The sequence below is a fragment of the Heterocephalus glaber genome, unplaced genomic scaffold (assembly GCF_053883595.1).
Source record: "Heterocephalus glaber isolate CG9 unplaced genomic scaffold, H.glaber_assembly_v1.0 deba00001579, whole genome shotgun sequence".
In the NCBI taxonomy this organism is placed as follows: domain Eukaryota; kingdom Metazoa; phylum Chordata; class Mammalia; order Rodentia; family Bathyergidae; genus Heterocephalus; species Heterocephalus glaber.
This window is the reverse complement of record NW_028258360.1, coordinates 3280625-3304698: the sequence shown is the minus strand read 5'-3', so window position 1 is coordinate 3304698 and position 24074 is coordinate 3280625. Positions and strand designations below refer to the sequence as shown.

At 38.1% G+C, this 24074-nt stretch overlaps 1 protein-coding gene across 1 annotated transcript; it reads right to left on the bottom strand.

The window, feature by feature from the left end:
- Positions 1 to 420: 420 nt before the first annotated feature.
- On the bottom strand, positions 421 to 19458 carry LOC101697782 (methyltransferase-like protein 21E). The gene is made up of 5 exons (XM_004858568.3): positions 18561 to 19458; positions 17529 to 17608; positions 4809 to 4975; positions 3993 to 4110; positions 421 to 1796 (listed from the first exon to the last, which is right to left on the bottom strand). Exons 2-5 carry the CDS (start codon positions 17596 to 17598, stop codon positions 1393 to 1395), a joined length of 759 nt encoding a protein of 252 aa, XP_004858625.2. The 5' UTR covers positions 17599 to 17608; positions 18561 to 19458; the 3' UTR covers positions 421 to 1392.
- Between the last annotated feature and the right edge of the window lie 4616 nt (positions 19459 to 24074).

The following is a 24074-nucleotide window of genomic DNA, read 5'->3' as shown; positions in this document are numbered from 1 at the left end:
ATGGAGCAGTCAAGAGCACAGGCTTTGGACTCAAACAGACTGAGGCTTGAGAAAGGCCTTGGGCCTCTCAGCTGTGTTTCTCTATCTCTGACGGAGGAGCAATGGTGTCACCTCCTTCTCAGAATGGTTGTGAAGATTAAAGACTTCATAGGTAACAGGCTGAGACAAAGATTCACGTAAAGATTGGGAACTGTTGAGAGATGGTCCTAAGAAGCCCCATACACCAAGAGCTCCATGGAGTCTATCTGCAAAATGGCTTAGACGCGGTCCCAGGAAATCATCTTCTCAGCCCTGACAATGATCAGCAAGTAGAGAGGACCAGTCTTAGTGAAGCAACTGTCAACCCCAGGGGACAGTGACCCTAGCCGGAGGCCCTCCGCAGTATCTGCTGAATAAAACAGCCTCACCAGTTACATGGTATGAAATTCCAGCTGTTTGCTCTTTTTGTGTTGACTTTAATTACTTTAGACTTCATGCTAATCTCTGAGGCCTCTGTTAGAGAAAAATCACATAGGATTCAAATATCTAGGTCTATATATGTTCATCAGAAGAGCTTTAAACTTTAAAACCAATTAGAGGCCTAAATCTTTTCATGTACTTCCAACCCAAAGTTTTTGGGGTTTTTTCTTCTGTTTCTGTGAAATGAATTCACTTTACTTGATTTAAAAATAAAACAATAACTCTTCTAAAGTCTCAACTATTCTTATGTTGCTTCCATCCATTTTTTGTTTAGTAGAATGAAATGTCCTTGTCCACAACCTTGAATCCAAATGCTTGGCTGACTTCAAGGGGTCAGACTGGAGGCCCAGCCTGCCAAGCAGAAGGGACAGGCTGGCACCACTGGAAACCACAAAAGTATGATATCTACCATTGTTTTGTATCTGCCTTTTTAGATTTATCTGCAGATCCTATCATGGTCAGTTTCTTTATTTCTGAAGGGATAGTCATTCGACCCTGTGTTTAAAAGAATTAACAATGTTCATTTTAGACATGTCATTATTCACACTATTATTTCACAATTACACATTGAGGAATAATTGCACTATTTCTAAATAATAATAATAGTAGTAGGAAATGGTTCTATAGAGGGATGAAGAGAGCAGACAACGACCCCATGGTGCAACTTTGCCAGAGTTCCTACCACCGTGTAACTAGGAGACCTTGGGTCCTGATGGAGGTAGACTGAGGAACCCCAAATCCTACAGAGACACCTGTTGTGTGTGGAAATATCTCTGCCTAGAGTAGACTCGTGTGTGTGTGTGTGTGTGTGTGTGTGTGTGTGTGTGTGTGTTTCCTCTTGGGAAAGTCAGTGGTACATCAGATCATTCAGGCTTTCTTTAAAGTAATAATCTAGAAACAGCCTTAGCATTTCCAAGCTCTCATCTTAATGTGTCATGCACTCCTCTGATTTTTCTTCATAGCTTTATACAACTTAATATCCAGGCTTGGGAAACTGGAGAGTTCTTCCAGGTCAAACAACTCCTTAAATCTATCTACAAATTTATTTTCTTTCTCCAGCCTAAATTTCATAGCCCAGAGGATGATGGTAGTTTCTTTGCACAGATGGTCAAAGGTAACAAGGAGTTCTTCCAGGAAAGGATGAGCGTAGACGACATCCGCTGCCAGGATGTAGTCGAAATCATTAGAAGACCTGGGGAACTTCTTCTCTAAAGCGACTCCCCAGGAGAGTTCTGTAACCTGAGGCAAATGCTTGCATTTCATTTTAGTGTTTCGGGAAATATTATATTGCAGGTTTCCAAGTAATTCGGGTAAATCTGTGGCAGTCACAGAAGCACCTATGAAACAAAGTTTGGTAGAACAAGTAACCCTTACAGAATAAGATCAAGCCGTCAGGTTCAAGCCAACATGCTCTCTGTATTTCTGCACTACTGCTAGTCCCAAAGAAAAGCTGGTCTGCTGATCAGCATAAAGCAGAACACATGCTAAAGCAGCTCTCTACCTCCCCTTAAAGAAACCCCCCCAAATCCCAAAAAAACTGGAGTCCCATGGTATTTTTACACTCTATTGCATTCTTTGGTTCTCCTTGTCTTTTGTCTTGTTTCTATTTGTTGTTGTTTTCTATTTACTGCATGCTAGGTTAAAAATAACCAAGAGAAGAAAAAATTCAAAATATTTGGTACCATCGTTAGAGTAATCTGAAGTCATTGATGAAAGAAGAACAGGTACTTCCTTAAAAAAATTCTGAGCCTCAGTTGTTCTGGATTGAATGAGTGTATGTAATATTGGGCATCCTGTAGTTGAATGACAAGAGCTCATGTGAGAATTGGTGGAGGGAACAAAAATACTTTTCAATGCATTACATTGAAAGTATAATGAAATCATAATTATGCCAAAGATTTCAATTTGTACCCATTATAAGTGTAAATTTGCCCACCAAAAAGACATCACGAAGAAATAGAGCATAGATACAGGACAGAGCACTTAGATCCAGAAGGTATAAACAATTTCTGAGTTGTAAGTGAATAGCAGTGGTCATACTCTAGCATAAATTTGGCAGGAATGTCTTTATAAAATTTTGTCCTTAAAGTGAGCTTTGAGGGGTAGCAGAGCCTGGAAATAGAGCTAGGAATGACCTCTTCCATAGCTTCAGACAGGCACAGAATAGGACAAGGAATGGGAAAGAAGAACTGGAAAAGAAGTCTAGTTTGGCTCAGGACACGGTAGAGTCCCTTAGTTAGCTACAGTGTCAAGTTTCTCTTAACAATGACTGGGAGAGTAGTTTTGTAAAAATACTAAGATGGAAAGGAAATATCCACATCATTGGTAGAATCACAGAAATGCTAGCCTTCACGTTCTAGTGTGAGTAAATCTGTAGTTTTCAACAAGTCTTTTTAAATTCCAAGATAAGAAAAACACCTTGCTCAGACTGGGTATAAACCATCTGACTGTTCAGTTTAAGATCCTGTAATCTAAAAAGGTGGACATCACCACTTTCAGAGTACTGACTATACACAGTTTCCATCTTTTGATGTTTGTTGCAAGCCAGACAAACACAGCCAAGGGATCAATTCTTTTTAATAAAACAAATGATTTCCCAAGACACAAATTCTACTCCCAGATCAGGAGCCTTTAGGTGTAAATCAATAGTGTCTCACACTAAATGGAATCCTGATGTTGGAAAGCAGTATCAGGTCAGAGACATTTTTTAAAAAAATATTTGGGGAGACTTCAAGGGTCCTGCATCTTTTCAGTGTTTAGAAAGTGGTAATTATTAAAACCTGGATTCCTCTCAAGAGTTTAGAGTGGCAGGTGTGCACTTCTGAAGATCAAGGAAATCAAGAAATTTGGGTAGTGCCCATCAGAGAAGGCAGCTAAATTAAGGCAATGAAATAGATAAAACAAAGAAAGGCAGAGCTGAAGCAGGCCCAGGCACACAGAGAGATGAGCACAGTGCTAGCAGGAAAACATGCTAAGGAGAGAATTGGGGGCCATAAAGGAAGAATGGAAAAGAACTGCGAAAATAAATTCAAGAATTAACACCTAACAATAAAAGCAGACTTGTGATTTTATGTGATTTCTAATACTCCTCTCTATTTAGCAAGTTCTTTTTCATGAAATCATAGAACTTCAAAATTCAAATTTATGTACAGCTGCCTACGAACATTAAATTTACACTACAATCTAAAGTACTGCAGATCAGAATTGGCCGTGATGGACTGTAAGGCCTAGTGTTTCACACATCTCCTCTCCCAACCAGGATGCTTCAGTGCAGCTCCCATTTAGTATTCTTCAAGCAAGGCTTGTGACTTAGCACTCCATGAGAATAATTAACACAACTAACAGAAAATTCTGCAAAGAAACTGGTAAGGAGACTTTAACGCTAGTAGAATTTCTTGATGAAACCCATTTAAACCATCACAGAGTTACAAATAAGCCCAGGTCATAGTACCTTGGATAGTAAAAGTAACTAATGATATTTGACCATTAGCTTCTCTGACCCTCACCTCATTCAATCGAATATACCTGCTTACCGAGCAAACTTGCCACAGTGGAGACCAGCCCTGTTCCAGCTCCAATTTCAATCACGTTCCTGTCAACCATATTATATTGCTTTGCGTTTGTTTCCAGGAAATAACACAGAACAAGGGCCTATGAAGATGGAAATTTTGAAAGGTTATGTATGTTTGGCAAAAAATAACAGAAAGCAAAATCAACCTCTATTAAGTAAATATAACACACGACGGCAAGGGTGTATTTCTGAGTGTTCAATACATCATTGCAGACAGTTATTGTCAAAAGCACATCCTCTGATAGGTTTCCAGGGTTCTTGGGAGGAAAAAGAAATAAGTCAAGATATAGAATTCAGTTGCTTAAGTTTGATCATCTTTAAGGGAAATAACTTCTAATAACACTAGTCATTTCCAAGTAGTGTGTGAGTTTGAGGAGGGTAGTAATGGTGGATCTGCCACCCTTTATGGGACAGCTGGTAAACGAGTGGGACCTCTGGGAATGTTTTGCAGGTGAGACACACACAGATGTCGCTGTAATTGTTCAACTCAAATGGTGCCCGTAAAATGGGGGGAAAAATAGTATACTCTTCTACATTCCCATTGTCATAAAAAAAGGAAAGAGTAAAAATTTGTATTTATCCTGCAAATTTTGATAGTCAGAAACAGCATGAATTGGTTGAATAAATTACCCAATTGTATGATTTCAAAATGTGACTGTTGTTTGAGGTCACAAAGGAAAAGTATGCAGCCTGTTTTCTTCTTCCAAGTAGAACCTGACAACAAACAAAACTGACTGGAGAACAACTGGAATGGAGCAAATTTTGTACAAAATTATACCGAGGGCCAAACTACAGCGCCATAACAATCTGTGGCTTCAGCAATCCGAATCTCATGTCCAACAAAACGGAAGCCTTCCCAGGGAATGTTTGTTATCAGTGTTGGAGTAAAACATCTTGCCATGATCTCTGCAACTGCCTGCTTGTCATCCTGGTCACCTCTTGTCTCTGAAAGGAAGAGACAAAGGCAATGGTTGTGTCAATAGATCCAGGAAAGAGAAGAACCTGAGAGAAATGCAACAGTTCTGCCTGGTGACTTTTGAGTACTCACTGACTTTAGGTGAAATAAAATAGCAAGGTAAGTAATTTCAAAATACCTCATAATACAGGGTAACATTTCATACATCTGTGTCAACACTGCTCTGATGATTACTAGCGTGTATATCAACACTATCCATTTTCGCAACACTCAATGAAACACAAAATAACTGGTGCACATTTTTAAAGCAATGTGTTTTCAGGATCACAAATCAGTTCCCCTGGAATAAGAGAAAGATTGGCGATAGAGTGTGAGATCACAGCTATCTATAGTGACTGCACAGTGCAATACCAAGTCTCTAAGTAATGGATAATAGTCTATTCCTCATGACTTGCTTTTATGAAGACAAAAGGTACGTAAGACCACCATACAGTACATCCTTGCATTATTATTATTCATTCTAATAGTATTATTTTGAGGGAGCTCACCCCACCTTAGCATCTGCAACATTTCACAGGGTTAACAAGCAACATTAATACCAGTTGGGACATTCTTAACAAGCAGGCCATGTAAAATGCATTGGAATATTTCATTTAATTGTAACAACACTTTTGTGAAATAGACATTCTTATTTTTCACTTTCAAAAATAACAAAACTAAGACTCAGACAGCTATATTAACTTGACCAACCTTATATAACTTAAAAAAGAAGCAAACACTTGAGCTTCCTTTATGGTTGTACCAAAGTCTCCCCTATAAAGTATTAAAAAGCTATAGGGTAATTTTAAAAGATTAAATGTCTCTAAGAATTTATAGACTACTTATGTAAAATATGAAAGATAGAAGAACCTACATCAACCGGCGCTGGGAGACAAGAAAATGTATGCCGAGTGCTAGCACATTGCCTGCTACATAGGATTCAAACATTATTAGCATTGTTATTATTATTATTATTGCTGTAATCATTACTGCTTGATCATGAAACTGAGAGGCAAAACAAGATGACCATGCAATCAAATCTTGCATTGTGCACAGTGACTGAGACTACTCAGGAATGGCTTTGTAAAAGAAGTTTGTTTTAGGTGTAATCGTTGATCTAGCACATGATTTTCATTGATGAAGAAGCTATTTATTTCTCACACCAATCCTTAAAATCCATTGATCCTTCCAGTCTTGTTTCTGCTGTCTCAGATCCAGCTGGAGTCCTGCCAGCTGCTTCCTTGCCCTGCGTCCATAAATTCAGGCTTAGGGCCCTCCAGAAGAGGAGATGGAAAATAGAGACCAACTCTGAGTGTAAAGAAGAAATGAGGAGAGGAAAACAAAAAGAAAAAGAAAAACATCTTCTAGTTTCAAATCTTTATTTTCAAAAGTTAAGCCAGAGCAACCTTTGTTCCTTAGTTATTCCATTTCCTCATTCAACAAAACGGCATGGAAGGCACATGTGTGTTGGGTACAGTGCTGAGTGATGGGAATACAGCAGCTAACCAGGCATAATCCTAACCATCCAGAGAAGTAGAAATACATAGCCACAATTTATCTGAAACTCAACAATACATCTCATAGGGATATCTCATAAGACCCTCGTGAAGAAATACTGGATTGGAAGCAAAGACAATTTTTCCAAAGCACTTGCCTTTAATGCCCACCTACATAGAGCTTTCTACCAAGTTAGGAGTCTCTCATCCAAGTAGTAACCAGAAGCAACCCTGCTTAGCTTCCAAATCAGGCAAGATCGGGCACATTTAGGGTCAGAGACCTTTCTAATAAGTGGTATGTTCTCACTTTTGCCCTGATAAACATTTTTGTTCATGACTTGGCTTACTGATGATATTAATATATGGTCACATTTCTAGATAGTATAATGGTAATAGAAGCATCAAGTATTTTAGAGAACAAAATGTGATGCAAGGTATCTTGATAGGCTGGTTTGAAGAGGATTGCATCTAATAATAATAAAGATCACATTTAGGCTGAGTTTAGCAGCACTATTTGATGTGTGGCAGGGAGCTTTGATCATGAGTCAAAAGTACAAATGACTATCAGAAAACCTAGTCCACCCAAGCTGAGTTAACACTCTAGTTTATAAGCTGAGGACAGTAAAAGCTCTGTTCTATTTTGTGTTAGGCAGAGGTTATTGGTGGTCCCATGTGCAATGAGAGAAGCTCCATTTTAGAGGGCTCCAAGAAACTGAAAAATCTTGAAACTCAGCCATATAAGGTCAATTTGGGTAGATCAACATGCCCACCAAAAATATAAAGAATTGAGGGAATACAAGAGGTTTTGCAACTTTGAAAGATTAGGAAATATAAGAGATTAGAGGGGTGTGTGTGTGTGGGTGTGTGTGTGTGTATCCTACTTAGGATCTACACAGAACCATGTATATTCCCCAAAAGAACTCCAGTTTAGCTACAGCCCACCACTCTACTCTCCCACTATCACAAACATTGACCCTCAATAAGAGGCTGAGAATACAGAAAGATGAAAAAATTGATACTCTTCATCAAGAGCCATTTCTTCTAACACATTTCACTGTACTGCTTAAGTGACTGCAAGCATTCACATTCAGGAAGAGCTCCAAGAACTGAATAATCTTGGTAATATAATTTATGTGAACTTTAGCTTTCATTTCACTCTGTGTGCTTGGAGTACTAAGATTGAAGGAGGGGAGAGCAACGTTTGCTGTGAAGTTCTTTAGGGAAGAGTAGAGAACATTAATTGCTTCCTTGACCTTTAACTGACGGAGTCCTCCGGGGCCTCTTTGCCTACTCCTTGTAAATGTAGCACTTCTTTGACAAGTCACCTAAGGTATCAGGGATTAATAGATGTTAGAGTACACCAAATCCCAGGAGCATCTCCTAAAGTTCCAGCCTTTGATAGAAAAACTTTGCCAGTGAATATTTACTGGTACAATCTGACATCTCTGACTTTGAATGTTCTTTTAAAGGTTAGTTGGCCAGATTAGTCTCCAGTCTAACAAGTAGGTGACAAATGAATTCCTGGCGTTTGACTCTGTCTTTCTGAATAAACCAAGCTAGTCATTTCTTTTGATAATGACCACATCTTTACCTTCATAAGGACATGAAGTTTTAATATCATATGTGAATATATTGTTATAATTGAAAACTAAATATCCTACCAAGACAAAGGGCCTTCCAAGAGATTTTATGAAACAACTATAACCACTACTAATTGGATATAGACTCTAAAAGCACAAGTCAATCAATTATATATGGTAATTCAAAACTAATCATACTACTGGAATATTTTGTGTCATACAGATAATATCAGGTTGAAAAATTTTGAATTGAATTCTTTTTTGCATTTAAGTACTATATGAATATTATAGGCATTTCATAAAAAGTAACCCTCATTAAAATTAACAATTTTTTATCATGAAACCAAAGTAGATTGAATTTGGTTACTTAAAACAATTTGTTTAAAGAAGAATATGATCATTATAAGCACACAATAATAAAATTGTTTCCTTTGAAGTAATCTGTGAAGCTTAAGACATTTTTGTAACAAAAAAAATAGTAAAAATTTGTCTAGATATAATATGTGGGATTTTAAAAGCAAACACGCACACATACACACACACACACACAATTATTTCCATCTTAAAATATTTGGCTTCTCTTTCCCAGCACGAACTTCTGTTTAAAGATTTTGAGGAAATCATTTTAATACAGTAGTAATTATTTATTTAAATCAAAAGACATGTTTAATATTAACTTTTAGTAATAACAAAACCATTGCAAGGTTAATAGCAAGACTCTTAAATGTAGAATTTAATGGAATCTGCACACTTTACAAAGATATCCCTAGAGCAGACTTGTAATAAGAGGGAGGAATCTATGCTCTAAACACAATCTACAAAGAGTATGTTCTCTAAATTGTGTGTTTAATTATTTGTAGAATGCGGGATTGAATGTTAAAAATATTAATTAATTAGCAGATAGCTTTTTGGGTTTTAGTTTTGATTTAAACAACAATTTCCTCCAAAAATTAATATCATCATACAATGGAATTCTAAAATATATTTTTTAAGGAATAATTTTCCCACATATATTTTCTTGGTATTTTTTAGCATTCAGGTCCCAGGACAATTAATGAAAACTGGGTCATTTCACACAAAAAGCAATATCTAGACTTCCCTATGTGAAAAACAGAAAATTCCTGATATCTGTACTTTTAAACAAAAGCTATCTACTCTAATCTTAGCATATTATTCTCTTGATGAATCTAATATTGAAATATAAATTTCAAAAGGTTGTAAATAAAACATAGTCAAGACATAGAATTACAATTATGTTGCTATGTTGGGGTTAGCTATTTTAATGCTTCTTCATGCAAAAGTCTTAACGTCATTTGCCTGCTACCACATCTTTGCTGACAGTGATTTAAAATCTACCAGGTGCTCTTGTTCTCCCAAGAACTAAAGGCATTTCAAGTATGAAGTGAAAATTAGCAAGATTCTGCCACATTATGGTGATGATTAGCTTGAGGAAAATTCAATATGAATTGACTTCAGAGCTGCATTGCAGCAAGCCTTCAAAAATAGAGGTTCTGTCTACATTCTTCTCTTTTATAATTCTAAGGTCAATAAGAACAATAATAAATGGAAGGGTCAGAGCACAGAATTACACCCAAAAGGGGCAGGGGTGGTCCACTAACTCTTTAATAGCTATGACAAGTGAATTCACGCTCCTATCTGAGGGCTGTCATGAAAGCCTGTCAGCAAAATCCAAAGTAAAAACCACTCTACTAAGTAAAGAGACTGTCATTCAACTGATCTTCTATTCTAAGACGACTGTCATGTGCTTTGTAGAAATTCCGACAGATTAAAAAAAATGTTCAAGATATTTTCAGATTAGTAAATGGCCACCGGATGACCTGGAATATACAATTCTGAACACGTCAGCAATGTCAGTCCATGGGCCCTTATGTCGAAATGAATTCCTGAGAAGATTCCCCAAGTATTTGTCATCTGTCTTTCTGCTTTATTTCAGAAATGTACAGTCTGTAACTAATCACACTGTCCAAACAACACTACATTTTAGGTCTCTACAGGGCCAATAAAATTCATCTTTTATTGATACTGCTCAGGATTCAAGTGGAAAACAAAAACAACAGAATCTAAATTAGTTGCACTTAGATTTTGCTACTCAGATCATGGAAGGAAAAGACACTGACCAAATGTCAATGATTATTAGTAAGTGTTAAGAAGAGGTATCTCTAAAGTGCTGTGGAAGCAACACCAGTCCCTGTAATCTGGAGATGAATCTTAGAGGAGTCATTTGCATTCAGGGAGCTGTGAGAAGATTGGGGTGCATCTTGGGTCACTGTGGAAAATTATCCTGAAGAAGTAGGTTGAGACCAGACCTAGGCACAATGTTGATTTTTTCTGTAAGGGAAGGAGGAAACAACAAGGATTGAGGCCCTGACAGCAAAGATTGAGTTGTGGTATTTAAGAACTACATCTTGTAGCAGTACCTGAAAAGACAGCAATGTTAGAAGCTGCTTGGGAGGCTGTTGCAACTCTAGACAAAAGACAGCAAGGGTCTGAGTGAAGGCCACAGCCATGAGTGAGGAGCCAAGTAGGACTTTGTGTGCTTTTGGGGTGGTGGTTCCCCCCAACCATGGTGACATCAAATGCCATTCAAACTTGTCATTCAAGTCCAAGCTTTGAAGACATATGAAGTAAATTGGTCAATTTAAGTTATTTTTATTCAACATGTGGAACATTAGCTTTATTTCTTAAATATTTATTCAGATTACTTTTTAAACATTTAAGATGTGTTACTGAGTGATTCTCACCTTAGTAACTGTACGTGTTATATGGTCCCCCAACTGGTTCAAGGGGATACATTGCCTCAGAAGGTGGTTTGATAGGTTCTCTAACTAGAGATAGAATTATTTGAATGAGCTCTTCTTCATATATTAAGGAAATAATATTCATATAAGCCATATTGCTCATTAATCCAATTCTATGAAGATTTACAAAAATCCTCCCAAGAGATTTTCATGTGATGCCCTAAATAGAACGTTATATACAAGGTCCTAAAGGAAGTCAACTGACTGGTGACCAGAAATAGGAGATCATCATTAATGAGTAATCAAGGCCAGCCAAGAGTTCTCAGTTACAGTCATTCATTTGTTCATTTATTGAACATCTAAATGCTAGACCAGGAAGACAAATTAACATATAAGTGCTGTAACAGAGGCTTAACTAGACAATTCAAAAACGGAAAGTCCCTGAAGGGACTTTCAAGAGATTAGGGGGAAAATAAGAACCAAGATACATCATATAAAGATACAAGATCCCAATGATGAATGTAACTGTACTATATACCTAAAATATACCAATAAACTTAATGGGAAAAAAAGGAAATTAGACAAAAACAGAAAGTCCCACATTTCAGAGAACTCAAGGAAGAATTATCTGGACCTTCATGATTATGAGTTTGCCAGGCAAATAAGATAAGGACAACATGCCATACATAGAAAACAGTATGTACAAAAGCCACCTAGCCAAAAATTGCTTGGCCAATTTTCCAATTTAGGAAACTCTGGGAACTAAAATATAAGACAAGAGGGGTGAGTAGCATGAGATAAAATACTTTATGCCATTCAATTAATTCTTGATTTTGTCCTATAGGAAATGAAAAGGCACTGAAGCATTTTAAGCAAAGACAAACGTGACAAGATTTGAATTTTAAAAACATATGTAAGGTCTAATGCAGATAAAGAAAAAGAGAGGGTAAAGAAAGTCAAGAGTAAGACAGCTGAGAGAAGCTCAGCCGGTCCCAGCACCCGGAAGGAAGCTCCCCCGCTGCCATCCCAGGCTCCTAGGGCAGAGAAGGTGAGCCGCGTGGGCACCAGAACCCCCCCCCACCGTGGAAATGAGAAAACACATAAGCCTCAAAAACAGACTTCCAGATCACCTACAGCAACCCCAAAGGGAAACGAGATGGAACAATCTGATACTCAACCACCTGGACTCTCTGAACTGGCAACAAAAGAGGATCTGGGAATAATGAAATCAGAAATAATTACTCAGATAACAGCAAAGATTTTGCTCATGGTGCAAGACATGATTGATAAATCTAGAGAGGACACAGATAAAAAAATAGAGGATCTGAGGAACATGATGGAATCCCAACATAGGAAACAAATGGAATCCATAAAACAGATACAAACAGATTTCCAAGAGATTAAAAACTCCATCGAAAGTCTGCACAGCAGAATGAACCAATGTGAGGATAGAATTTCACATACAGAAGATAAGATTGCAATTAGTGAGGAGGAAAAGAAAAATTGCTTTAAAATTGTAAGGGAACACGAGAAATCAATCCAGCAGCTGCTAGATGATGCAAAGAAGAATAACATAAGACTGATTGGAGTCAATGAAGAAAGAGGAGAGAGTGTAGATGATGTAAAAAAACTGTTCACAGAAGTGATGGCAGGAAACTTCCCAAGTAGGGGAAAAGAACTTGACATACAGATAAGTGAGGCATATAGGACTCCAGCTAGCCTTAATCAAAAAAAAATCTACACATAGACATATAATAGTTAGGATTCCAGAAATCCAACAGAAGAATAAAATTCTACAAGCAGTGAGAGAAAAGAAACAAATCACATACAAAGGAAAGCCCATCAGAATCACAGCAGACTTCTCAATGCAAACCCTCAAAGCAAGAAGACCTTGGAGTGATGTATTTCAAGCCCTAAAGGAAAACAGCCTCCAACCCAGATTGATGTACCCTGCAAAACTACCTTTCAAAATTGATGAAGAAATAAGATACTTTCATGATAAAGAGCACCTCAGGAACTTCATGAATACCAAACTGGCACTCCAAAAAATTTTAGACAATACCCTAGGAAAAGACAATGAGGATCACAACCCCAGGAAACCCAGCAGAATGAATCCACTGGGCTTGACAAATTAAATGCAAAGGGGGAGAATCCAACAAAAAGAAAAAGTCATGACAAGGCTTTTAAAACTTTTGACTTCATCTCCCTAATGAGTGTATAATTCAATCTTATTATTGTACTGATTAGTATTTTTCTGATTCCAGAGTTGCACACCATTCCTTGTGCTCTACTGGCTATTTATCATCTTCTTATGTCTACATTTTAATTGGGTTGTCTATTAATGAGCTCTGAGAATTCTTTATGTATTCTGGTCATCGGTTATATGCATTGTAAATATGGTCTGTTTAAGGACTATTTTTCATTTTAATGATGTCATTTAAAGTTCTAAATTTTGATGGAATCTCATTTATCAATTTTTTTCTTTTATACATCATGTTTTTTGTATCCTAGGTAGTTCTTGCCTACCCTGAATTCATAAATATTTTCCCTTATAATTTCTTCTTAAAGTTTTATACTTTTAGGCTTTCTTATTTAGGTTCATAGATCCCTTCAAGTTATTTTCATGTATAGAAAAAAAGGGTTGAGGTTAATTTTTTATATATGGATACCAGGTGTTCTAGTGCCATTTGCTGAAAACACTATCTCTTCCTCAGCTCTTGAATTGAGTTTATATTCTATAAAATGCTAATGTTAAATAATCTTTCAAAACTCAGTGGACCATACATGTGTGATTCTATTTCTAGATTCTCTGTTTTATTCCAATGATCTATATGTCTTTCCTTACACCAACATTGCCTTGATTACTGTAGCTATAGAAGAAGTCTTAAAATTAGGTAATAAATGTCTTCCAACACTGTTTTTGTTTTTGTTTTTGTTTTTAACTTTTCTAGGTCCTTTGTACTCCTACATAACTTTCAAATTTAAATATCCAATTCTTCACTTATAGCAAGTATACACAGGCCTGAATTTTTATATATACCTTGTGTTTTCTAATCCTGCTAAATTCAAGTACAAGTTCTAGGGGCTCCTAGAGATTTCTTAGTATTTTCTCTGTAGATGATCATTTCATCTACATATAAAGATTTTGCTTCTACCTAGCTAATCCTATCCTAGTTGTGTCATTTTATTGCCAGACTATTTTGGTGGGGACTAGGTTTCAAAGTTTAATGGACAGATAAAGAGTAAGCATATCTGTCCTTGTTCCCCACCTTAAGGACAAAGCATTGTATCTTCTCCATTCATATAAGGTGTTCTCGCTGGAAGTATGGAGTACATGTCTTTAATCTGTTGAGAAGTTTCTGTTCTACTTCTAGTCTCCTGATAGCTTTTACCACAAACAGCTGTAGAATTTGGTCCAATACTTTTTCTCCAACTAGTGACAGGATCATATGGCTTTTTCCTTTCCTCTGTTAAAATGATGACTTTTGGGGGTGGATCTTCCAATGCTGAATCAACACTGCCATCCCTATAACAAAACCACTTTCTACATCCTGCCAGATCTTACTTCTAATAGTTTGTTTTGTTAAACAAATTTCTGTCTATGTTCATACTTTTTCTTCTATTATCTTTATCCAGTTTTACGATTAGCACAATGTTGAGTTCCTAAAATGAGGGGAGAAGTGTTCCTTTTTTCTGCTTTAATTGTTTGATATAATTTATCAGTTATAATGTTTATGAGCCTGCTGTTGTCATATAGGTAGGTTTTCAAGCTAGGAATATGCTTTCTTTAATAGGTGCTATTCAAATTTTATATTTCCTCCAGAGTTAGTTTCATTAATTTGTCTTCCAAGGTACTTCTTAGAAGTTGTCAAATTTATTTCAAAAAAGATTGTTGTAATATGCTTTCTATATCCTTTTAAATTCTGTAAAATCTGTGGTAATGTCTCCTAGATCTTAATATTGTAATTTTAAAAATGTATAACTGATATTGTGTAACAGGAAGAAAAGGTCTAAAAAAGCAGGGTAATTGGGAGGGGTGGGGAAGGGGAAAAAAGGAAAAGAAAAAATATGAGAAGAGGAAAAAAAATGGAACCAAGGTCTTTGCAAATAGGAAAGGGTGGAGGGGGTGAAGGGAGGTCAAGGGAAGGGGGAAAAAAATAAGAACTAAGAGACTCATGTAATGCTACAAGATCCCAGTGATGAATGTAACTGTATTTTATACCTAAAATGTATCAATAAGGTTAATGGGGGGGGGGAGTAAAACAGCCAATTAAAGGCAATTAACAACACTAGAGAGAAGAAATTATAAGAAAGACCAGAATCAAGGCAAGTGGCGTTGGAAACAGGGAGGGAAGGGCAGGGAAACATTAGGGAGGTAAAACCAGTAGGATGTAATGATGAAGAGCGTGAAGGAGAGACTGGAATAATGCCAGACTTCCGGGTGGCTATGGATACACACGGAGACAGAAAATATGGGGGGGGGGGGGGGCAAATCTGCCAAGGGAAGTGAGTATTAGCCTGTGGTGGAATGTGCTGGCCGTCAAAGTGGCTTCTCAGTTTAAGAGGCCCAGATGCAAGTCGCAGTTGCCCAGCAGGGCCAGCTTCAAGAACTTTGGCTCCTGAAGACCTCACTGCCGCACTGGGGCCGCCGCCGGAAGCCAGCTCATTCCAAGCACGCTCTTCTAGTGGCCGCCTTTGCTCAGTGGCTCCCCAGTGCCCACCCGAGACGCGCCGGGCCCTGCATTGCAGCTGAAAGTTCTTCCTTCCCAATCCACCCATCACTTCTCGCTGAGGCGGGATACCTTCGCTGGGACCTGACAGCTCCGTCTGCCGGCTGCGGTTCCTTCCTTCTTTGTCCTCCACATGCTTTTCCCCAAGTAAGTCCCTCGCATGCTTGATCTGATTTTTGGTAGTTCTGGAAGTGCCCAGACTGACAGAAGGAAGCAGGTACAATGTCAGATACAGTTGAAATGGCAGATTTGGGCATCACTGTGCTGAGGAACAACTTAACCTTGAGGAAAGGTGAATCTGCTCCAAGCGTAGACCCTGGAGATGACTACCTTATACCACGGTGCTAACAGCCAGAGTGGAGCTGTTGGTATGAAGAAGGCAAACGGCATACTTGAAATTGTTAATTTGGATAAAGTTTTAGACGATGTGGATTATAATGCACCCTTGGAAATGTACAGAAAGGAATTTTTAGTACTCGCCCTAGTCCTAGTTTTAATCTGTGTATAAATAAACGATATGTTATAGTTCTCCTTGCCATGTTGAAACGTGAGAACCGAGCTGTGGGTTTGCTCCATCATTTCCAAACACAAGATACGACGTATAAGAGCGTTAGAGCGAGACAAATCAGCATCACTCAGGACTTGAGAACTGAGTGTTCCTCTACTTGGGGGAAGTCTTGCCAACGAAATGCCATCTGGCTCTGCTCCAGGAGCACACACTTAATCCCTTTAGCACTGTGCTTTTGAACGTATTTTTAAAGCTTTAATTGGCTACGGGGATGATTATGGGGTATGTTTATTCATGTTATAAAATATTTTAATATTAGCTCTGTCGCAACCTTACCTTGAACTTCTTCCATTTCCCTTGTAATTTGCCAAATTATCAGGCACACAGTAGAAACCAAGAATTGTTACTAATGGTAATGATAATGATGTAATTTTATTCATAAACCACCCAGAAATTACAAGTTCACTCAAATTATCTAAATGGCTAGATTCTCTCTAAGTAATCATAGCTTACATCTTCAGGTTTACAACAATTGCTGCAGGAGAACCTTTGGTGTATAAGCCAGGTAGGCTGCCAGAGCTAGGCATGTGCCCTATGCTCTCTACCTGAATATGTGCTCACTGAGGCAGAAGCCACATGGTGTGGCCAGAAAGGGAAGCAACAGTACTATAGTTCTTACAAAACATCCACAGCACAAGATACAAGGACAGAGAGAGAGAGAAATCAAAATAACTGGATTTGTATTAGAACTGCTCTGAAAAGACATGGTAATTCTTTAGTCTACGCCAAGAATATTTTTATCTCAAACAATGGGGATAGTTATATTATGTAATCCATGCAGTGTCATACTTCATATTTAAGACTGTGTGAAAATGGTGGGTCAATTTCAAAGAATTAAACTTGTCATAGAATTAAAATTTAAATTCTCTTTCTATCTAGAAGTCAAATTACATTATGTATTTGCCTCTCATTAATAAATAGCAAATGGACTCTGAACACATCTTAGAGATGTTTTTACAACCTAAATTCATTCAAAGTATTTACATGGAAATACTTTTATCTCTTGATCTGAAATGAAATGATTCAGAAGTCACAATCATGCATTTCATGTATGGCACTGGGAAAAGTTATTTTTGCAAATCAAAGGAAAACTAAATACTTAGTAGGTTTATATATTTAATTTATTATCTATCACAATCACCTGTAACATATCATCGGGCCCATTGGTGTTATAGCAGTACACATTAAACATTAGTGGAGATATTTGCAGGTTAACAAACACAAGCCAAGACATAAAATGTAATTACTAAATGTCCTGACCCAATCGTTGAGTAAGAGAGAAACAATGTTCTAGCTTATTTAGACATTAATGAGCACTGCCAAAGTAAGACTTTATAGTCTAATCATTGTTTATCTTCTTAGAATTGGTCAAATCACACACACACACACACACACACACAAAATATTTACCTTCTTGACCCTCTGTATCCATCAAATGATGAATTACTGGGTGGCTATATTTTGATATTTTCTTGATCATTTCTTCAGAACTAGGCAAATAATACATCAAAATATCAAATAGCAATAATTCAAAATATGTATTAAGTATATGTATACTTAAACTTCAAACATAGCTGAGAAAATTATATTAAAATATCATATATTAACAAAGCATGTCTTTAAAAAGACCATCTAAATATTATCTAGTCCAAATAAATATTGGAACAAAGGTTTCAGAGTCAGAAATTCTAAAAGCTACTAGAGAAAGAATACATTCCTCACCAGCGGCTACCTCAGCTATCATAAAGAAAGGCATCTTCATCATATTGACTAGTAAGACAGCAATTCTAAAATCTGAGAGGTGATTAAAAAACACTGGAAAGAAATAGGTTTTGTTCACTGTGGTGAAAACTGTAACATCAATCTCAAATAAATCTTCCTAGCAACTGATGCAAAGTTCACCTGTTCCCATCAATGTGTCATTAACAAGTCTGCAATGTCAAACAGCCCTACTGCCGGATGGTCTTTTGAGTAGCTTCTGCCTTAAAGAGTCCACACCATCCCAGCAAACATTTAAGACTGAAGAAATTGTTTTATTCCACTCAAGTAGATCATCAGAATTAGCTTAAATGAGCTGTTATTCAATTGGAAAACAAAACTTTTGTTTCTACTTCTCAATTTGATGTCAGAGAACAGATAGACACTGTATACCATAAGTTAATATAATATTCCTTTCTTCCAAAGATCCCAAAATGCATTTCACACCCACTACATTTTTCTTTACAGCATGCCTCAGTAAGTTAAAAGCAAAATCATTTTCTATACAGTTCACAAACAAGGAAAATCAAAGGTTAAATAACATCACCAAGGTCACACAGCTAAAATAAAAACAAGACTCACATTTTGCTGCCAATTTAATATGTCTTCCGTTAAAGAAAGCAGTCTTTATTATACCTGTGTCCCTGAAGGACAATATTTATTAAATGTTAAATCTGGACATACCTAATGGGTTAGCTGAGTTTCTAGAAGGTAAAATTTATCTCATCCACAACTTTTGTTTTGCGGCTGAGACCTCTGGTGCCTGAAACGGGAGCACCAAAGCACGCGGTTCACTACTGTACCCGCTGGCAGGAACTCCAAGCAGAAGGGATTAGGGTCCTGACAGCTGCAGCTGCAGCGCTTCTGGTTCTGCAGCAATGAGGATGGAATGCCTGGAAGTAGGGGGGCTAAAGAACAGTGGGAATATGCCATCCGAGTGTCCCGCGAACCGAGCTAGAGCTAATCGGTGAATACAAAGCACTCCTGAGAGTAAGTGATGACGGTTTGGAGGAAGCAATCCAATTTTTCAACTTCAATGCCAAGAGTTATTCTAAGATCCCATGGCTATGACGTCCTAAGAAATGGAAGCCACGTACTCTTTGATGTCACCTGTTTAGGTGTGAACACTGCTTTTAGAATCCAACAGCTTCGCAAGGATGTGTGCAGCATCGGTCTGCATCCAGGAATCAAACGTCCACGATTCCTTCCTACTCCGAATGGGCAGGCTGAGGGTGTGCCAGTCCGTGTGCACCTGCCCATGTGTGTGCAGGTGTGTGTGTCAGAGCGCCCTTGTCACTGAAAACATCCTCCTTGATACAGAGTTCCAGCTGAGAGCACAAAGTCAATCTGAGGGCTGTGAGTCCCAAAATATTTTCTATATCATGATGTGCATACAAAGCTGTACTGAGATCACTGTAATGTAGTAGACAGGACAAGGCATCAGAGAGTCTAATTTCAGTTATTCCTGTCAATAATGAAATTTGTTTAGTATGTTTCTTGACTTCTTTGTCTACAAAACAGAGATATAAAATGCACATGATCGTATATGTGGAGTGAATATGGCAGGTTTAAAACATTCTAGAAAGTACAAAATCCTAAACAATGCAAACTATTATTCAAAGGAGTTAATTTTGGTCAAAGGACATTCCCTCTCTTTTAAAAAGAAGAATAAAGAATTGCTTGATGAATAAAAATCATGTCTTTTTCAAGGAGTTATTTGAAAGATTATGCAATCTTCAGTGCTGGATTTCTTAAGAAGCAGAATCTCTAAATCAATCATCTTAACAAATATCATGATAATGATCCTTTCAGCTACACTGAACAGTGGAAAACAGTATATAGAGACTCTGCTTTCATCTCTAAGCACCTTATAGCAGAACTAAAACTTCTGTTATAAAGCAGAAAGGCAGGTTTTTAAGCACACACACAAACACACATACACACGCTTCTATTAGACACTATTAGAGATGTCAAGGAAGCCAAGAATTCCATGCATTGTTGATTACTGGTGAAGGGAAAGAGAAGGAGGCTAAGAAGCCACAGAGAGGACAACTGTAACAGTATCACAGAGCTTCAGGCAAGCTCTTAGAACTCAGGGAATAAAAGGAGAGTGTTTGGGGTTGGCAAAGCAGCCAGGAATTGAGGGCCCAGGATCCCTTCCAGAAAGAAGGCTCAGAGAAGTAAGCCTGTTGCTAGCACTGATCTTACAGCAGAGTATTTCATGATTATGCTGTTTAGCACAAGAGGCCAATTTTCAAAGCATGGAGGCCAAAGAGTAGAGCAAATCTCAAAAGGAGAGAGAAATGCACTGGGTGTGGAGGCGCACACCTGTAATCGCAGCACTAGGGAGGCTGAGGCCAAGATCGCCACAAGTTCAAGGCCAACCCGGGCTACATAGTGAGTCCAAGGGCAGTCTGAAGTGTATGGTGAAACCTTGTCGGGGGGGGGGGGGGGGGGGGAGATGCTACAGAATTTCAGTTGATTCTCCTAAAAAAACCTGGCTTCTAGGAATAGGGAGAAAATACAAACTGTAATCTTACAAAGACTGCACACCAGATTTGAATCCACTTACTTAGTCCTGAGTGGGTTGAGGCTGTTTTCCCCCTGCAACCTGTTAAAATACCTTCTGGGAGCCTCTCTAGAGGGAGATCTGGAACATCCACAATTCCGAGTACATAATGTCCAGCACTAAGTCAATTTACAATCCAGATATTGGAGTTATTTGATATAGACTTAAAGTAATGGTGTTTAAGATCAAAAACAGATAAAGAAAATTACAGCAGGGCTGGGGATTTAGCTCAGTAGTTCCGCCGCCTGCCTCACAAGCGCAAGGTCCTGAGCTTGATCCTCGGTACCAAAAAAAAAAAAGAAAGAAAATTACAGCAAAGAACTAGAATCTATAAAAGTGAGCCAAATAGAATTGAAAAATAATGAACGAAGCAAAGAACTCAAAATATGGGTTTAATGGCAAAGGTAAGGTAATGAAAACATTAATGAGTTAGATGACAATTTTATAGAAAAGATATAGGATGATCATGAAATAAGTTAAAGGTACCTCAACTTGCTCTTTATAGCTGAATATATGTGTGTGTTTATTTATGTATATTTATAAACAATTTACCTATTTATTTGTTGATGGACATGTGGGGTGACTCACTATCTTAGCTATTGTGAATGGCATCACAGTAAACATGGGAATGCAGGTATCTCTTGTATGCTGGCTTCATTTCCAACAGATAAATAGCCAGGAGTGAGATAACTGAATCATATGATAGTTCTCTAAAAGTTTTTAGTTTTTTAGTTAATGTTTTCCAAATAGGTTTTACTAATTTATATTCCCACAGTGTGTATATGGGTTCATTTTTCTTCACATCTTCTCCGGTATATTTTTTTTCATAACAACCATCCTAACTGGGGTGAGATGTACTCTCAATGTATTTTTGATCTGTGTTTCCCTAAGGACTAAAGACATTGAGCACTTTCATATATTTATTGACTATGTGTGCTTCTTCTGAGAAGTATCTGTTTAGATCAATTGTGCATTTTGATTGGATTATTTTGTTCTTTTTTAGTTCTTTATAGATATGATCAAACACTACAGTGAATGTATAATTTTTTGTAATGTATTTTAGCAAAGACACATCACTATTATTTCCCCTTAAAATACTTATCACTCTTGCCAGTTTCTGAAGCAGCTTTGAATGTCCTTTTTTGTGAGTGTTTTTAGGTGTGTTGTCATGGCTGCCTACATGTCCTGAGCTGATGCAAAATGTTTACCTTTCAAGGTCACTTTGACTTTGGCAAAAAGGCAGAAAACATACAGTGCCAGATCCAGTGAAGGTGGATGAGGATACATGTAATGCTTTTATTTGACAGAAATTGTTGTATACTTTTGATCAGTGAGACATGATTTTAAAAAAAGACTACTATGAATGCTTCTGCCAAGTACCATCAAATGCAAGCTGGTAAAAATACTATCCAGTATCTCTGGGTTTCTCCAAGTCTCTATCCACTATTGAACTCCAGCATTCACCCATGGTCACTCGCCTCAACAGACAGCTACATTCCATTTCTTTTAATTCCATGTAATTGGAGAGCTCGGTACCTTGTTCCACCATCTTGGAAAGGTCTTCTTGGTGGGTAGATTTGCCAAAGTAAGTTAAACTCTCTAACCTTGTTTCTACCCTTTTAGAAAGATTTTTCTTTGGACATCAAGTTTAAAAAGAGAACAGAACATACTGTAATATCAAACTGTTCTGTAAATATCATACAGCATATGCTCTCATGGTCCAATCTTCCCCCTTCTTCCTAGGCCCACAAACCAGGTAGAAATTACATTTCTGAGCACAACTACATATAGCCATATGCTCATTTCATGTCAACAAAAATGGAAAATGATTTCTCTAGTCATCCTTGATGTAAGACATTCAGCTTGACCTGAACTTTCATTCTTCTCCCTTTCAGCAGGTTGAAATATGGATGTAATTGTCCTACCCAGTACACACAATTCAAATAAAACAACATAAGAAATGGCTGAACCTGGACGTCCGAATAACCTCATGGTGGTAACTGCTTCACCAGCTCAACTGGCCCAACTTCTGAGTGAAGAAACTTGTCTATATTGTGTCCATGTCCTGAATATCTGTGGGAGGCTAAGTTTAAAGGTAATTGGGTCATTAATATTTTGGAGGAAATTTCAAGGCAACAAAGGATTCAGGCTGTGGGATGGATATTGCTGGCTGCTTTTAGCCATTTGCTCATAATGAAACTCATGAGCAAAAAGCAGAACAGAAAGATTTGAAAAATTTGCAGGCTGTCCAGAAAATAAGAACATGTAAAGTTGGAACTGAGGAAGGTGTGGTTGCTGAAGAATTAGCACCAGAAAAAAGGCAAGTAAGTACTGGCCAAGTATGGTGGTACATGCCTGAAATCTCAGCATTTGAGAGACTGAGGCAGGAGGCACAAGTTGAGACCAGCTTGGGGGAGGGGTTGTTATTTGCACAGAGATAAAAGATCCCTTGAAGGCCTCTCAGAAATTGGCAAGGTTCCCCTCACCACCACCACCACCACCACCACCAAACCATAAGCTAAACATGTATAAGTGTAAACTCATTTGACACTTAGCTTTGAGAAGAGTATCAGGGCACTCTGCTGCCACAGGGCCACCTAGAAATTTGTTTCCCCAAGATTCGTTTTATTGCAAAGCTGCCCAAGCACTCAAGAGGCCACAACAGCCATGATCCAAGTGGGTCTGGCCACTGGTTCCACTGACAACAGACCTTGCAAACATCCACGTGGTATTAGTTTTGCAGGCATGCAGAAAGAATTAGACTCATAAAGCTTCCCATCAGATTGGAGGCCAAGCAATGTGTGACAGGGCCAGTCAGAGTCACTTCACTGTGGGCAGTCCCTGAGCAGGTGGTGCATGAAGCTAAGAATGAGACCAAAGCTCCAATGAAGTTCTCAGGAAGTTGGAGATGCCAAGAATGTGGAATGCCTACTAAGGAAAGCTACAGTGAGCAGAACCAGCCCAGGAGAGGTCATGTGGGCTATAGCCAGCAAGGATATATGGATGAGGCCATCCAAGCACTTTTGAGCCCACATCACACCATCACGTGCCTCAGATGCCAAACGTGGAGCTATAGTTTTGGTGTTTGCCTTACTAGGTTCTGGTCTGGCTTAGGCCCAGTTTTTTCTTGTTATGACCCCATTCCTCTCTCTTGGGGTGGGAATGTTCACCTTATCCCATTCTGTCCTGGGAGTTTGTAACTTGCTTTTTGATTTTTACAGGGACTCATATCTAAGAGTTGCCTTGAGTCTCAGAGGAGACTTTAGACTTTTGAGCAACTGCTAGAATTGTTGACTTTGGGAACTCTTGGGAACAGACTGAATGTATTTTGCATTGTGAGAGCAGGAGTGGAATAACATAGTTGGGATCCAACTGGCTCACTGTTGAAGGCTTCACTGCTGGTGGATAGGCTTTTGAGAAGTAACTGGACTGACAGCTCTAACTTTAGCAAGTTACCTGTTGAGTGCACAGCTCAGTGGACCTATTAGGAAATGAGGCTTAACTAGATTAGAAAGATCACTGGGGACTGCAGTTTTGAAGGGTATTTTATGTCCCCTAGCCCTTCTTCTCTGGCTCTTTTCCTCTGCTTTCCGGCTGTCGTGTGGTAGGCAGCTTTGCTCCACCACATA

What these genes read in the sequence shown, in the direction of transcription:
- LOC101697782 (XM_004858568.3), bottom strand. Translation starts at nt 17,598, where the DNA reads ATGATCAAGAAAATATCAAAATATAGCCACCCAGTAATTCATCATTTG. An exon ending in GGATACAGAGGGTCAAGAAG is followed by an intron (nt 4,976 to 17,528) that starts GTAAATATTTTG and finishes TCTTCCTTTCAG; the next exon opens with AGACAAGAGGTGACCAGGAT. An exon ending in CACTGTGGCAAGTTTGCTCG is followed by an intron (nt 1,797 to 3,992) that starts GTAAGCAGGTAT and finishes TTTGTTTCATAG; the next exon opens with GTGCTTCTGTGACTGCCACA.